The 13,382-nt window shown below is 31.5% G+C and overlaps 2 protein-coding genes across 3 annotated transcripts; both read left to right on the top strand.

Annotated features, from left to right (window-relative positions):
• Nucleotides 1–5,274: 5,274 nt before the first annotated feature.
• LOC120577580 (uncharacterized) lies at nucleotides 5,275–6,327 on the top strand. Its single transcript, XM_039829177.1, has 2 exons — nucleotides 5,275–5,464; nucleotides 5,780–6,327. Exons 1-2 carry the CDS (start codon nucleotides 5,275–5,277, stop codon nucleotides 6,325–6,327), a joined length of 738 nt encoding a protein of 245 aa, XP_039685111.1.
• A 1,590-nt stretch (nucleotides 6,328–7,917) lies between these two features.
• Nucleotides 7,918–12,730, top strand: LOC120577602 ((S)-2-hydroxy-acid oxidase GLO1). Of its 2 annotated transcripts, XM_039829215.1 has the most exons (12): nucleotides 7,918–8,061; nucleotides 8,166–8,353; nucleotides 8,430–8,554; nucleotides 8,658–8,704; nucleotides 9,078–9,155; nucleotides 10,448–10,572; nucleotides 10,666–10,723; nucleotides 10,825–10,887; nucleotides 11,019–11,088; nucleotides 11,254–11,354; nucleotides 11,811–11,915; nucleotides 12,205–12,713. In XM_039829215.1, exons 2-12 carry the CDS (start codon nucleotides 8,217–8,219, stop codon nucleotides 12,388–12,390), a joined length of 1,095 nt encoding a protein of 364 aa, XP_039685149.1. In that variant the 5' UTR covers nucleotides 7,918–8,061; nucleotides 8,166–8,216; the 3' UTR covers nucleotides 12,391–12,713. The 2 variants fall into 2 exon arrangements, with proteins under 2 accessions (XP_039685149.1, XP_039685150.1); XM_039829216.1 differs by lacking the exon at nucleotides 9,078–9,155 and having other exon boundaries at nucleotides 12,205–12,730.
• Nucleotides 12,731–13,382: the final 652 nt, after the last annotated feature.

Raw genomic sequence — 13,382 nt, 5'->3', positions numbered from 1 at the left:
ACATTAAGATCCATTTTCAGCCCTGGCCCTGGAAATGGATTTCTGCTCTTCCCCCCAGCACATTTCGCTCGCGCCCTGCAGCCTTGCCCAAATTACCCCTGCGTTAGTTAAGTCACGTTGCGTGACTTAACTAACGCACATTGTATTTTATGCGTGACTTAAGTCAGGCTGCGTGAGTTAACTCACGCTGAGTTATTATTATACTCCTGTAAAAAAGCAACCCAAGTATAAAGAAGTTGGTCACTTTGATGGCAACCAAAACCATTTTCTCTACCCTTATTATATCAACACGTGCAATCTAAGATAGTGTGGGTTTTAACAAGTGGTGTTGAAAAGTGGCGGATTATGAGATTTGTCAATGATATCAACTAAAACATGCATGAAACTCCTAAAACATGCATGATATCACACTAGTTACACATGAGAATTTTTGAAAAAATTGAGATGCAGAAGCTAAGGCCGTATTTGGTAACACAAAAAAGTTAGTTTATAGCTTGTTGGATTGGCTTATAAGCTCGTTAGATGAAAACGTGGCGTGTTTGGTAAGAAGCTTTTTTCATGAGCTTATAGCGTTTTTTAAAAAGCTATTTCAAGTAGCTTTTTAGCTTATAGCTGATAGCTTTTTATATTTTCTTCCAACTTTAACCCTATTAATTTAAATTAATTATTTTTTTAATTAAACAACTACCTATGTTAGTCTTTATAACCGCCCCATTTTTTTCTTAAAAAAAATGCCACGTTGCTTTTTTTAAGGAGCACTTTATATATATATATATATATATATATATATATATGTATTTTTTTAAGAAAATGCTTTGTATTTTGCTATAACTAATTTGCCGTACACCATACAAAAAATAACTAGCCTTTTTTTTTTTAAAGGAAAAATAACTAGTCTATTGTATGTTGTAAAATTTTATATATTCTAACTCACATTTTGTTTCCACCTTTCTCTTATTTTTGGGATTCATAAAGCAGAGATCAAAATTGTCGGTGAATATTTTTTTAGGATTAAAGGTCGAAGAATTTTTTTATGGAGACTAAGACCAAAAGTTTGAATATTTATAGGGACCAAAAACATATTTAACTATAATTAAAAATATTAAAAAATAAATACATTACAAAAAAAATGTGTGTGTCTATATGTATATTAAAAAAAAAAAAAGTCATTTTATACTTATCAGCCACTTCAACAGCAAATTTTACCAAACACATTATTTTTAATAAGCAAGCTTTTCAGCTATCAGCAATCAGTCATCAGCTATCAGTTAGCTTTTCAGCTATCAGCTAGCTTATCAGCTATCAGCTAACTTATAGCTTATTTTTACCGAACAAAGCCTAAATGTTTGTGGAGAAGTTTGTGTTTGTCCAAACATAATGAGATGACTTTTGAGCTGTTATTTGACATTACCTATTTTGTATATGGAGGTAGAGAGATACTCTTATTGAAACAAATGTAACAAACATGATATGTATCTTTTCAAAAATACTTTAAAATGTATAACATAAGTTGTCACAAATAAAATTAATTCTGATAAGAAAGCCAAGTTGTCACTTATAAAATCTTAGAAATAGCTCAAATGTACGGAATAAGTTGTCACAAATGAAATTAACTCTGATAAACTTTTATTATACAACGATATTAAACTCTCTTTAACTAAAATGCATAAAAAAGTGATAAGTTATCACTACTAAAATTAAATTTCATAAGATTATTAATTTTTTTTAGGATCAAATACGCTAAACAAATTGTCACTTATAAAATCTTAGAAATAACTCAAATGTAAATGATAAGTTGTCACAAATAGAATTAACTCTAATAAAAGAGACAAGCGGTTACTAATAAAATAATTTTTGTTGAGTGGTCATTGATAAAATAATATTTTTTATCGATTTATTAAATAAGATTCAATGTAGAATGTAACACCCCGTTTTCCCAACTTAAATTTTTTTGCATAAATCAAAGTAGAACAACTAAATAGGATGCTACACTTCTTTCAAATCTGAATATAATAAAATTACTAATTATCTCAATCATCAAATTAAATCTTATTGCAGCGGAAATTATTTCAACGTTTAAAACAACCTTGACACAAAGGCCTCAAGGTAAAATCTCATAAAATTATTCCAACGACATGTTCATAAAACTTCATAAAATAATACGTAAGGAACAGAAAGCAACAACAAAATTTCCATCCTGTTACGTATCAGAGCACCTAAGACACACTTGAGAGAATCCACTCACGACCGCAACTATTCTTGGTTACCTGCAAGTTATCCAATTGTGAGGGCAACATTTCCAAGCAGAAGGGGGTGTGATTTCACATTCAATAATAATAAGCATATAATTCATCAAAAACATTTAACAACTTAAACTTCATCAATTAATAACATAACTCTTCTTATAATACTTCATTAATAACTCAACAAACTTCTAATCATCATTAACTTCATATTCATCTCATTATATACAACATCATATAGCACATAATAATCAAATCATAAACATCATCATATAACGACATAATATTCACATCATAAACATCATCTTATAACAACATAAACGATACATCATAAACACCATCTTATAACAACATAGACAACACATCATAAACACCATCTTATAACAACATAAACAACATATCATCTTATAACAACATAAACAACACATCATAAACAACATCATAACATCATAATCAATATCATAAACAATATAACAACATCATAATCAATATCATAAACAACATAATATAATCTTCATAAGCACTTCATTAACAACACGTGGATAGAAGACAACTCAACAACTCATGGATAACAACTCATCAACAACTTAACAACTCATCAACAACGACTTTGACTCGACAATGCAACTTCGACTTCTTAATCATGCATGTGGTACCAATCCAGGGCATCAAGCCCCCAACATATTGAGCATAAATACACTCCTAGGGCATCAAACCCTCAACTTAAAGAGCAAAAGCTCACAGGGCATCAAACCCTCAACGTAAATGAGTATGCATGGACTCAACAACTAATGCAACGACAACCAACAACTTCAACGACATCGACAACAACTTTAACGACATTGACAACAACTTACAACTTTAACAACTTGACCAACATATGCAACTTAATGATTTAATAATCAATACAGCAGAGACAACAACATACAACAACTTCACAACATAACATCATTAATAATAACAACTTGAATGGTATAACAACATTATTTTCTATATCATACCTTTTCCACATAAATATATGTAACTCAAATTATTCAACAACAACATTCACATAATATATGCGTTTCAAATTATCCAACAAAGATATTCACGTCAAACCAAATTAGATCCATCACAACATAAGTTAAATACTCTTAAACACCCTAATTGAACTCATAGTACTTCTAGTTTTGAGGTTTGGAATTATTCCTTAAGTTTTGGATTAATTTAGAAATGGTTATGCTGAATTTTCATAAAATTTCACTAGACCTCTTTGGAGTATTTTCATTATATCTCAAGAACCATAAATCATTTTCACGTCAAACCAAAGCCACTGGAAAGTTAACTCAATTATCTACAACTTTCATGTTTACACCAAAGGACGCAAGAACACGAAACAGGACGTGCTGTCAGAGAGCAACTCGGGAAAAACCCACTTTTCACTCCAAAATCCCAATTTTAACTTCCTTATGCCCAAATTTGATCCAAAAACTTGTCTAACCATTTCTATACATGTTAAGGCACTCGAAACCATATAAAACATTGCACTAAAAATAACCCATGATCTGAACATCAATTCTACACAAATTCAACGGATTTTCTACTCTATTAACAACCAATTACAACTTCAAAACCTAATTCTCAAATTCCCATAACTACAACCTACAACATGCTAAACTCAATTTCAGAATTATACAACTTAGAATTAGAGAAAGTTAGTCCCACCCTTATTTTAGGTTAATCGATCGAACTCTACAAGATTGCTCCTCTTCTCACAAGATTCTTCTCTTCTCTGACTTCTCTCTTCTCTTGGTTTTCTCACTTTTTCTCCAAAATAGGTTTCACTTAATCCTTATTTTCTAATTCTAACTCTCCCCATTTATATAAATCCTTAACCTACTTATTTTATCTTATTTCCAAATCTGCCATCCAAGTCTCAATATTCTATTCTAATATATATATAATATAAAATATTTCTATAACAAATAACAAATATATCTCTATAACAAATATATTTCTATAACATATATATTTCTACACCAAATAAGAAATATATTTATACACCAGATAACATATATATTTCTACACCAAATAACATATACATTTCTACACCAAATAACATAATATTTCCACATCAAATAACAAATATATTTCTACACCAGATAACATATATATTTCTACACCAAATAACATATATATTCCTACACCACATAACATAATATTTCCACACCAAATAACATAATATATTATACTAATAAATACCAACATATAACATAACAAAATATCACTCATCAAAATAAATCGACTAAATTATAAAAAGACATCTAAACTCAATAAAATAAATAAATAATAAAATAGGGCGTTACATAGAATATCTTCTTTCACTGATTATTTATACTATAACTTTTATTATACAACGATATTAAACTCTCTTTAACTAAAATGCATGAAAAAAGTGATCAGTTGTCACTAATAAAGTTAAATTTCATATAGAAGACAAGTTTATTTTAGAAGCAAATACGCTAAACAAGTTGTCACCTATAAAATCTTAAAAATAACTCAAATATACGCGATAAGTTGTCACAAATGAAATTAACTTTGATAAAAGAGACAAGTTGTCACTGATAAAATATTTTTTGTTGAGTGGTTATTGATAAAATAATTTTCTACAAATCATTGACTACAATTTAAAAAAGAATTAAAATACTCAAGAGAAGTTGTTACTGGTTAAATTAAATCTAATACAGAAAACAAGTTTTTTTTTGGGCAAATAAATGAGACAAGACATCACTTATAAAATTTTAGAAATAACTTAAATGCATGAGATAAGTTGTCATTGAGAATATTAACTTTGATACATGATATAAATTGTCATTGATAAAATAATTTTTGTTGAGAAGTCATTGATAAAGTATTATTTGTCATCAATATATTAAATAATAATGATATTAGTATAACAATGTTTATTTGTGTTAGAAACGAGGAGGGAGGATTGGGGGTGAGAAGTATGGGTGAATTTAATCTGGCTCTTCTAGGGAAGTGATGTTGGAGAATGTTAGTTGATAGAGAGGGGTTGTGGTATAGGGTGTTAGTGGCCCGTTACGGTGAGGAGGGTGGTGTTTTGAAGGATGGAGGGCGGAGGGCTTCAGGTTGGTGGCGCGACCTTCAACGCGTGCGTGATGGTGGTGGGGGAGTGGACGGTGAATGGTTTAGTAGCTGCGTCTCCAAAGTGTTGGGGAATGGTAGAAATACTTATTTTTGGACTGATCCGTAGTTAGGTGGTTTTACATTGTCGGTACGGTTTAGACGCTTATTTGATTTATCTGTCAATAAATTTAGCACGGTGGAGGAAATGTTTATGTTGGGGTGGGCGGAGGGTGGTGAAGCGTGGAAGTGACGGAGGAGTTTATGGGATTGGGAGGAGGCTTTAATAGTGGAGTGTTCTAGGTTGCTTGCTAACGTTACTTTGCAGGCCTCTCAATTTGATGCTTGGAAATGGAGACTTGACAATTCCGGAAAATATTCTGTCTGTTCTGTTTATGATATGTTGACTACAGGTGGTAATTCTACTGTCGATGAGGCTTCCAATTTGGTGTGGCACAAAAATGTTCCGCTAAAGGTTTCTATTCTTGCGTGGAGGCTTCTTCGGAATCGGTTGCCAACTAAGATTAACTTGGCGGTTCGTGGGATCATGGTTCAGGATGCGCATCTGTGTGTGTCTGGTTGTGGGATGGTGGAGACAGTTCAACATTTATTTGTTTCCTGCCCTATTTTTAGAAACTTATGGCAGTATGTCCGAGCTTGGATTGGAGTCTCTGGGGTCGACCCTTTCGATGTTGTTGACCACTTTGTTCAGTTTTCTTATCTGTTAGGTCATGCGGCTAAAAAACGTTCTTTTATGCAATTGTTATGGTTGGCTTGTGTGTGGGTGTTGTGGACTGAGCGTAATAACAGGCAGTTCAACAATACAGAAAATACTATTTACCAGTTGTTTGTACAGGTTCAAAACCATTCTTTCTGGTGGCTGAAGGCAGCTAACGTTGTTCATGAGTTAGGGGTTCATAATTGGTTTGCTTGCCCGTTACCGTGTTTGGGTATAGGGTAGTTGTTTTTCTGTTGGTATTGAGCCCTTGACTGAATTCTATTGTAATTATGCTCGCTTCCTTCTAGCACTCCTTGTGCGGAAGGAACGAAGCTTTTATTGTTAATATATGCTTCATTTTTGCCTCTTCAAAAAAAAAAATATTAGACAAATATTAAACCTTCTTTAACTAAAATGCATGTAGAGTATCTTCTGTCGTTGATATATATATAAAATAAATTATTTGCTTTAAATTTTCAACAATGGATATAGTGGTAGGATCCATGCTTTTAAGAGGATCATGTCCTAAATTTATATATTCAATTTCCAAAAAGTTCATCTTCTATATTCTTAATCTATAATAAAAATTAAAATAGTCCAAAGTCCCTCTTTTTTAAGGTGATAGTCCAAAGTCCTTATACATTCTTATTTACCGAAATTATTATTCCATTAATCTAATTTATACAATGATGAAAAAAAATGCGCCAATGGTACAACCTGTGCATCTGCAAGTGGTGTAATCCACATTTGAATATGTTCATTAATGAAGTTGCATTTTACTTTGTGTTACCATAAATCTACCTATTTAAAATCATCTATCCAATACTACTAATCTTACTTAATTCTAAGTACCATGTTGAATCGGAAATATATTTTATAATACCTCCCATCTACTTTTGTCAAAACTTACGATGGGAACATTGCTTCCTATTACTTCCTCACTAAGCTACCATTTATATGAATTTATGATAATTATACGTTAGCTAAATCTTACTTATTCAAAAACAAAATAGAATTACTGCCAAAGAAAATTATTTTTAAAAAAAATTAGCTTTTTTAAAAAACTCCCAAATTAAATTATAAACATTGGCAAAAAAAAACATGCGCCAACGGCGCAACCCGTGCGTGCGGGTACAACACTAGTATATAAAGAAAATAATCCCTCTCAACACTTTTGAGTTGGATTTTTTTTTCTTCAAAAAATACTCTCAATTTTCAATACAAATAACACATGTAACAAATAGATAAGAATAAATTTAAAAATATTGAAACAAATGTAACAAACGATGTGTATCTTTTCAAAAATACCCCAAAATGTGAATGTGATGATTGTATCTTAAAAATTAAATATAAATATACTCCTAGGAACCCTAAAATAAGATGAGAGTATAACCTGAATGTGATGATTTTTCATAAGAGTCCTAAAATTCCAACACCCAAATTACCCATCAAAGATACAATGAATCTCAAAATTGTTTTGGGGCTTTCGTACATCTTTGTCATGCAATCATTAACCCCAAAATAATTGTACTAATTACGTGAACAAAAGAATGAGACAATGCGGTCCAAATTTGGCCAGAAACTTGTTGACAACATGGTCCACAGAAATTTCTATCCAATGAATAAATGCTAATTAGCTGTTTTTCTTATTGAATTTTTTGACGTAATGCTATGGGTCTCGTTAAAGAGTGTCTCTGACACTTTTTAAGCATGATAAATTAAGTAATTATTCTTTTAAAAGATAAACGTTTTCAATTTACAATACATTGATAACCCTAACTTTTATAAAAAAATTATCATTTAAAATTCTTAAGCAGTGGCCGGGGTTAACATTTCCATAATGGTATTTATCCCAATGTCAGTGTAGTTTCTCTATCTATATATTCTATTATATACTTAGATTTTGTGTACTTTTTTCATCATATCATATTTTCTTCATTCTTATCTTGTTCCTTACTTCACCACTCAATACCACAGGTTCTACAAAAATTAAGCTTCATATGTTACTATTTTTAGTTTTGGAATTCATTTGGTTAAAATTCATGTTGTTGAATAATTTCACATTTTAATCTTACTTTCAGAACATCCTGTGGAAATAATAATAAAGACTAAGTAACTATTAAGATAAGAAGATGGTTATAACAAATGTTAGCGAGTATGAAGCAATTGCGAAGCAAAAGGTGCCGAAGATGATTTTCGACCACTATGCATCCGGGGCAGAGGATGAATGGACTTTGAAAGAGAACCGAAATGCATTTTCAAGGATTCTGTAATCGACGTACAAACTTCTTTTATTTGATTTTCATCTGCTATTTAATTTATCCTTGTATGTTTGCTGAAAACAGATTTAGGCCGCGAATTCTTATTGATGTAAGCAAGATAGATTTGACGACAACTGTATTCGGCTCCAAAATATCAATGCCTATCATGGTTGCTCCTACAGGCCAGCATCAGATGGCTCACCTTGAAGGTATTGACATTGCATCCAGTCTTCTGACATTGAAGTTTATTTTTTGCTTACTACAATATAGTAAAACTTGTAAATTAAAACCAATCGTGCAATTTTTATGCAGGAGAATGCGCTACTGCTAGAGCAGCATCGGCAGCTGGCACCATCATGGTATACGCCTACTTCCATCATATTTATTCTCTACTCTAGTTTAATTCCAAATCAAGAAGTATATCTTCTTTTTATCTTTTACTTTATTTTACTCTAATGGAAAATGGTATACGCCTACTTACATGTTTCCTTTTATTGTACTTTTTTTACTTGTCAAGCGATGTAATGTATGGTTAGAATTCAAGTAAAGTGGGTGAACAATGAACATGGAGTAGTATGAGGCGTTATTTAGAAAACTACATAAAAAAATGATTTAGATTTAAATGGTTTTCAATGTACATGATTTACCATGAATCTAACTCAGTGTTTTAAAGTTTGTTATTGTTGTATTTTTTTACAATCTGGGAGATTCATTTTCACAAGTTTGTGACAGACACTAGCCACAGGGGCTACTTTTAGTGTTGAGGAGGTTGCTTCAACAGGACCTGGCATTCGTTTCCTCCAACTATATGTGAGCACATTGCTCTAATTTCTTCTTTTCATGATTTTATTTTCTGTGAAGTGTGTTCACTACTTCACTTGTCTCCTTGTTGAACAAACCGACATTTTCTTGATGAGTAAACATAACTTAGTTTAAATCAGTCAGGAATTCAGTTTTGATATATGAACTTCATATTGTTTTTTGAGTTACAGTTATAGTAATAATGCTATAATGAATTTGCAAATTAAGGTTGGCTCCTGCATGCTTCCACTGGGAAATTCACTGCTTGCATTTAGTTACCTGTTATTTTTAAGGGTCCTTTTTTCCTGCTGTCAATGAATCACACATTTAATACAATTGTGCAATTTGGACCATCGGATCAAGTGTGGACGACCCACATTCCATCTTTGGTGAATTGAGTTCAAAATGCAAAGATAGAATGTGAGTAGTCTGATTTTGGTCCCTTCATTTCCCCCCCAAATAGGTAGCTTAACTTTCACAACATTTTGGTAGGAAAAAAAACTTTGCTAACATTAACAGCATTGGTCTTTTTAAGAATTTTTGTTAAAATGCAAATGTAGCCATTACAATGATTATGTGGATGTTAGTATAAATAAATCAGTTTTTTTTAAATAAAAATAAAAAATAAAAAATGAAGGGAAGAATGCAATGAATGCAATATTCCAGGAAGAATGCAATGTTCTTCTTCTTCCTTATATAGCTCAGGCGTTTCTTCGCTCATAATTCTTTTTTCATCTTACCCAAATACCATATTGTAGAAAACACATTTCTGTTGAGATCAACACACCGACTGAGACTTGAGCCCATATTTTTTATAACCATAACCAAAGTCCTTGACAACACCATAGAGCTGAGACGTATGTCTGCTGGTCAAACAAAACATCCAAATTCCAAATTGACAAACAAAATCATCTATAATGAAATATAGAACTGGTCAACCTTGTTAATTTAACTTTATGAAAGTTGAAAGACCAATTTGGAGAAACAAAAACATAAAGACAGTTTCGTTACAATAAAATAACTTAAAGAATTGCAGGAACAATTTGCCTAAAATTAATGATATGAACTAATTAACGTTACGAATGTTAAATAACCTATTTGGAGAAAAGAAGAAGATAAAAGACTAATTTGTCACAATAAAATAAGATAAAGGACCGTGGGAGGGTTTTTGCCATCATTTTAATAACAATATATTATTCACCTTGCTACAGTCACACAAGTAGTAGTTTTGACTTTTGATTATCTAAATTTTCAACTATTTGTGTTGTAACAGAATTTGTTGTTGAATTTTCTTCTCTCAGATGTTTAAAGACAGAAATGTGGCTACTCAACTTGTGAGAAGAGCTGAAAATGCTGGTTTCAAGGCAATTGTTCTTACCGCAGACTCTGCAGTTTTTGGTCGCAGGGAGGCTAACATAAAAAACAGGTTGAATATCATTGGAAAATTTTCAGTTTAATTGATTAGTCTCTCTATTATAAAATTAAATTTTCCTGAATATTTTGATGAAGTTTTGTTCAGATTTACATTTCCGCCATACGTGAGATTGAAGAACTATGAAGGCATGGGTCTTGACAGGGTGTGTGATTAGTATGAAAATTTCAAACCAGATGACTTTTTATGCTATTGTCACCTTAATGATGCTATTTAACATTTTGGAAATTGGATATAACCTTGCAGAATAAAGACTCTAGTCCCGCCTCCGTTATTAATGGCATATATGACCGATCACTCAACTGGAAGGTGATATAATGATATATAGATCTTTCACGCACACAAAAACACACACACACACACACACACAGATATGGTTTCCTAGTACCTGACATTGAATGTAGAAGTCATAATATATTCATAGCAAACCTTGTAAACAGGATGTAAAATGGCTTCAAACAATAACCTCATTGCCAATCATACTCAAGGGTGTACTTACCGCTGAAGATAGTAAGCTTATTTAACAGATATATATTATGAAGCTATGCTTCTTTATCCTTTGATCTTCGTTTGAATATATATATATATATATATATATATATATATATATATATTTTTTTTTTTTTATCAATCTTGAATTTAATTCCAGAACCTAATCTGATGCTAATTATGTAGCTAGGTTAGCTATACAAGCTGGAGCTGCTGGAGTCATTGTTTCCAACCACGGTGCTCGCCAACTTGACTATGTCTCTGCTACTATTATGGCTTTGGAAGAGGTCTGATTTAGGCCTCTAGTGCTATTTTCATGGTTTAGTTTTAGCTAAATTGTATGATGCATTATATCAGAAATAATAGGATCGATGAGATTGAGATTAGCTTCATAGGAGAAGTATGAATGATAGGAAGAAACATAGGGAAAACCGTTAGAATTCATTATGAATTGTATTGAAAAAGATTAATGAGAGAGTACATGTTGGTCCTTTTATAGACCTCAATTATCCTAACTACTTGTAACTAACTATAGTTCTCTCTAACTAACATTTAACCAACTCTAACTACCTTAACTAACTCTATTTATCTCAACACATTAAAACTTCAAGCTGCTATATCTTGAACCATTCCAAGATTTATTTTTCATTGTCTTGTTTCCTTACTAATAATAATTGCTTTTTTTGTTTCCATCTGTTGGTCTAATAGAATAATTTCTTTTTCCAATTTTTTACCTTGAATAGGTTGTACAAGCTGCAGAAGGAAAAATTCCTGTTTTTATGGATGGTGGAGTCCGCCGTGGGACAGATGTTTTTAAAGCACTGGCTCTTGGAGCAGCTGGTGTATTTGTAAGTATATATGAAAATTTGACTATCATGATGAACAATTTAAATAATCTAATTGTAATGTGGTTTATTTGCGTTTTGTTAAAGGGAGATAATATATAACTAGTTCCAAATTTCAAGTTTTTTAATAAAAAATTAATTAAAAAATTGCGATCGGAATGACATTTTAAAGGATTAATTTGAGAAATTAAAAAACTTGAAGGATTAATTTCGTAGAATAAACTACCTTAAAGTACCTTTGCTGCAAATTTTTCCTGTATTATAGATTTACTTTTCATCTCGAATATATCAGATTGGAAGACCTGTGGTGTACGCATTGGCTGCTGACGGTGAGGCTGGTGTAAGAAAAGTATTTGAGATGCTTCATGATGAGCTTGAAATAACCATGGCACTATGTGGTTGCCGTTCACTTAAGGACATAACTCGCGATCATGTTGTAACAGAGTGGGACCGTCCTAGAATTGCTCCGAGGTTATGAGATACCAGTCTATAGTGTTGCAGCTGAGGAGGGGTTACTCATCCAGAAACTGATTTACTATAGCCATTTAATTCTATAATAATATGTTAGACCAGTGATTAATAAACAATATCATAGGAGACCCTAGTAATATTATGTATTCGTGTATTAAATAGGGGAGTTATGGGAAAAAGGAACATAGTTTGTTATTTGGATTAAAGATTGGGAGGGAAGGATTCAAGCTTTCCAAAACTTGAAAGGGAATCTGTGTAGCATACAGCCTTTTTGTTTTTCTGTTCTTTCCATTTTGTGGATTGTTTAAACAAATAGTTCTGTTTTTCTTCTATATTTTCCAATATTAGATACCATTTCTAACATAATACTTTCCTAAATATTATCTCATGCTACATAATATTTGTTGTTACAATAAGTGGATTCCCACTCAATAAGAATTTATATAATGTTAAAATCATTATATTATTTAAAAAAAAGGATCATTCTATCAAATTAAATTGATGCTATAGTCTAACTTGAAGTATTTGCAAAACAAATTTCAGCTAACATGTAAATTAATAAAACTTCAATAAAAGGACGATTCCATTAACTTTTTTACACCAGGATTTTATTTCTAGAGTATAATCACTAAAATATTTAGTAGGAAATAAGTGTAACAACTAAACAAGTTACATCATATTTTGGCCAGAAAACTGTTGACAACAGACGTGGGAATTAGTATGCAATGAAAAACAGCAAAAACAGCAATAAAACAAGTCACAACGTTGCCTCACTATTTTTATATAACTAGTCCTAGCTGGTGTCACTTTCGCGTGTTTTTCAGCACTTGACTTTTTACGATCTATTTTTTGTTTTGGAGCGACAATCATTGATTTTGTAAAATTGGTCCATTAAGAGTGAGTTGAAAGTAAAATGATTTTTGTTTGGATATATTCATGTAAACGTGAGTTAAACTATAAACTTGTGTGTAAAAATCAATTATAGAATCAAAATGTACA

Source organism: Medicago truncatula, chromosome 8 (assembly GCF_003473485.1).
Source record: "Medicago truncatula cultivar Jemalong A17 chromosome 8, MtrunA17r5.0-ANR, whole genome shotgun sequence".
NCBI classification, from domain to species: Eukaryota; Viridiplantae; Streptophyta; class Magnoliopsida; order Fabales; family Fabaceae; genus Medicago; species Medicago truncatula.
Note: the sequence above shows the minus strand (reverse complement) of the source record. Positions and strands in the feature narration are given on the sequence as shown.

Excerpts from the sequence above, each read along its gene's own strand:
- LOC120577602 (XM_039829215.1), top strand. The coding sequence starts at position 8,217 with ATGGTTATAACAAATGTTAGCGAGTATGAAGCAATTGCGAAGCAAAAG. Across the intron at positions 9,156-10,447 it reads TTCGTTTCCTCCAACTATAT|ATGTTTAAAGACAGAAATGT; the intron begins GTGAGCACATTG and ends TTCTTCTCTCAG. Across the intron at positions 10,888-11,018 it reads ACCGATCACTCAACTGGAAG|GATGTAAAATGGCTTCAAAC; the intron begins GTGATATAATGA and ends CCTTGTAAACAG.
- LOC120577580 (XM_039829177.1), top strand. The coding sequence starts at position 5,275 with ATGTTAGTTGATAGAGAGGGGTTGTGGTATAGGGTGTTAGTGGCCCGT. Across the intron at positions 5,465-5,779 it reads CTCCAAAGTGTTGGGGAATG|GTGGTAATTCTACTGTCGAT; the intron begins GTAGAAATACTT and ends TGTTGACTACAG.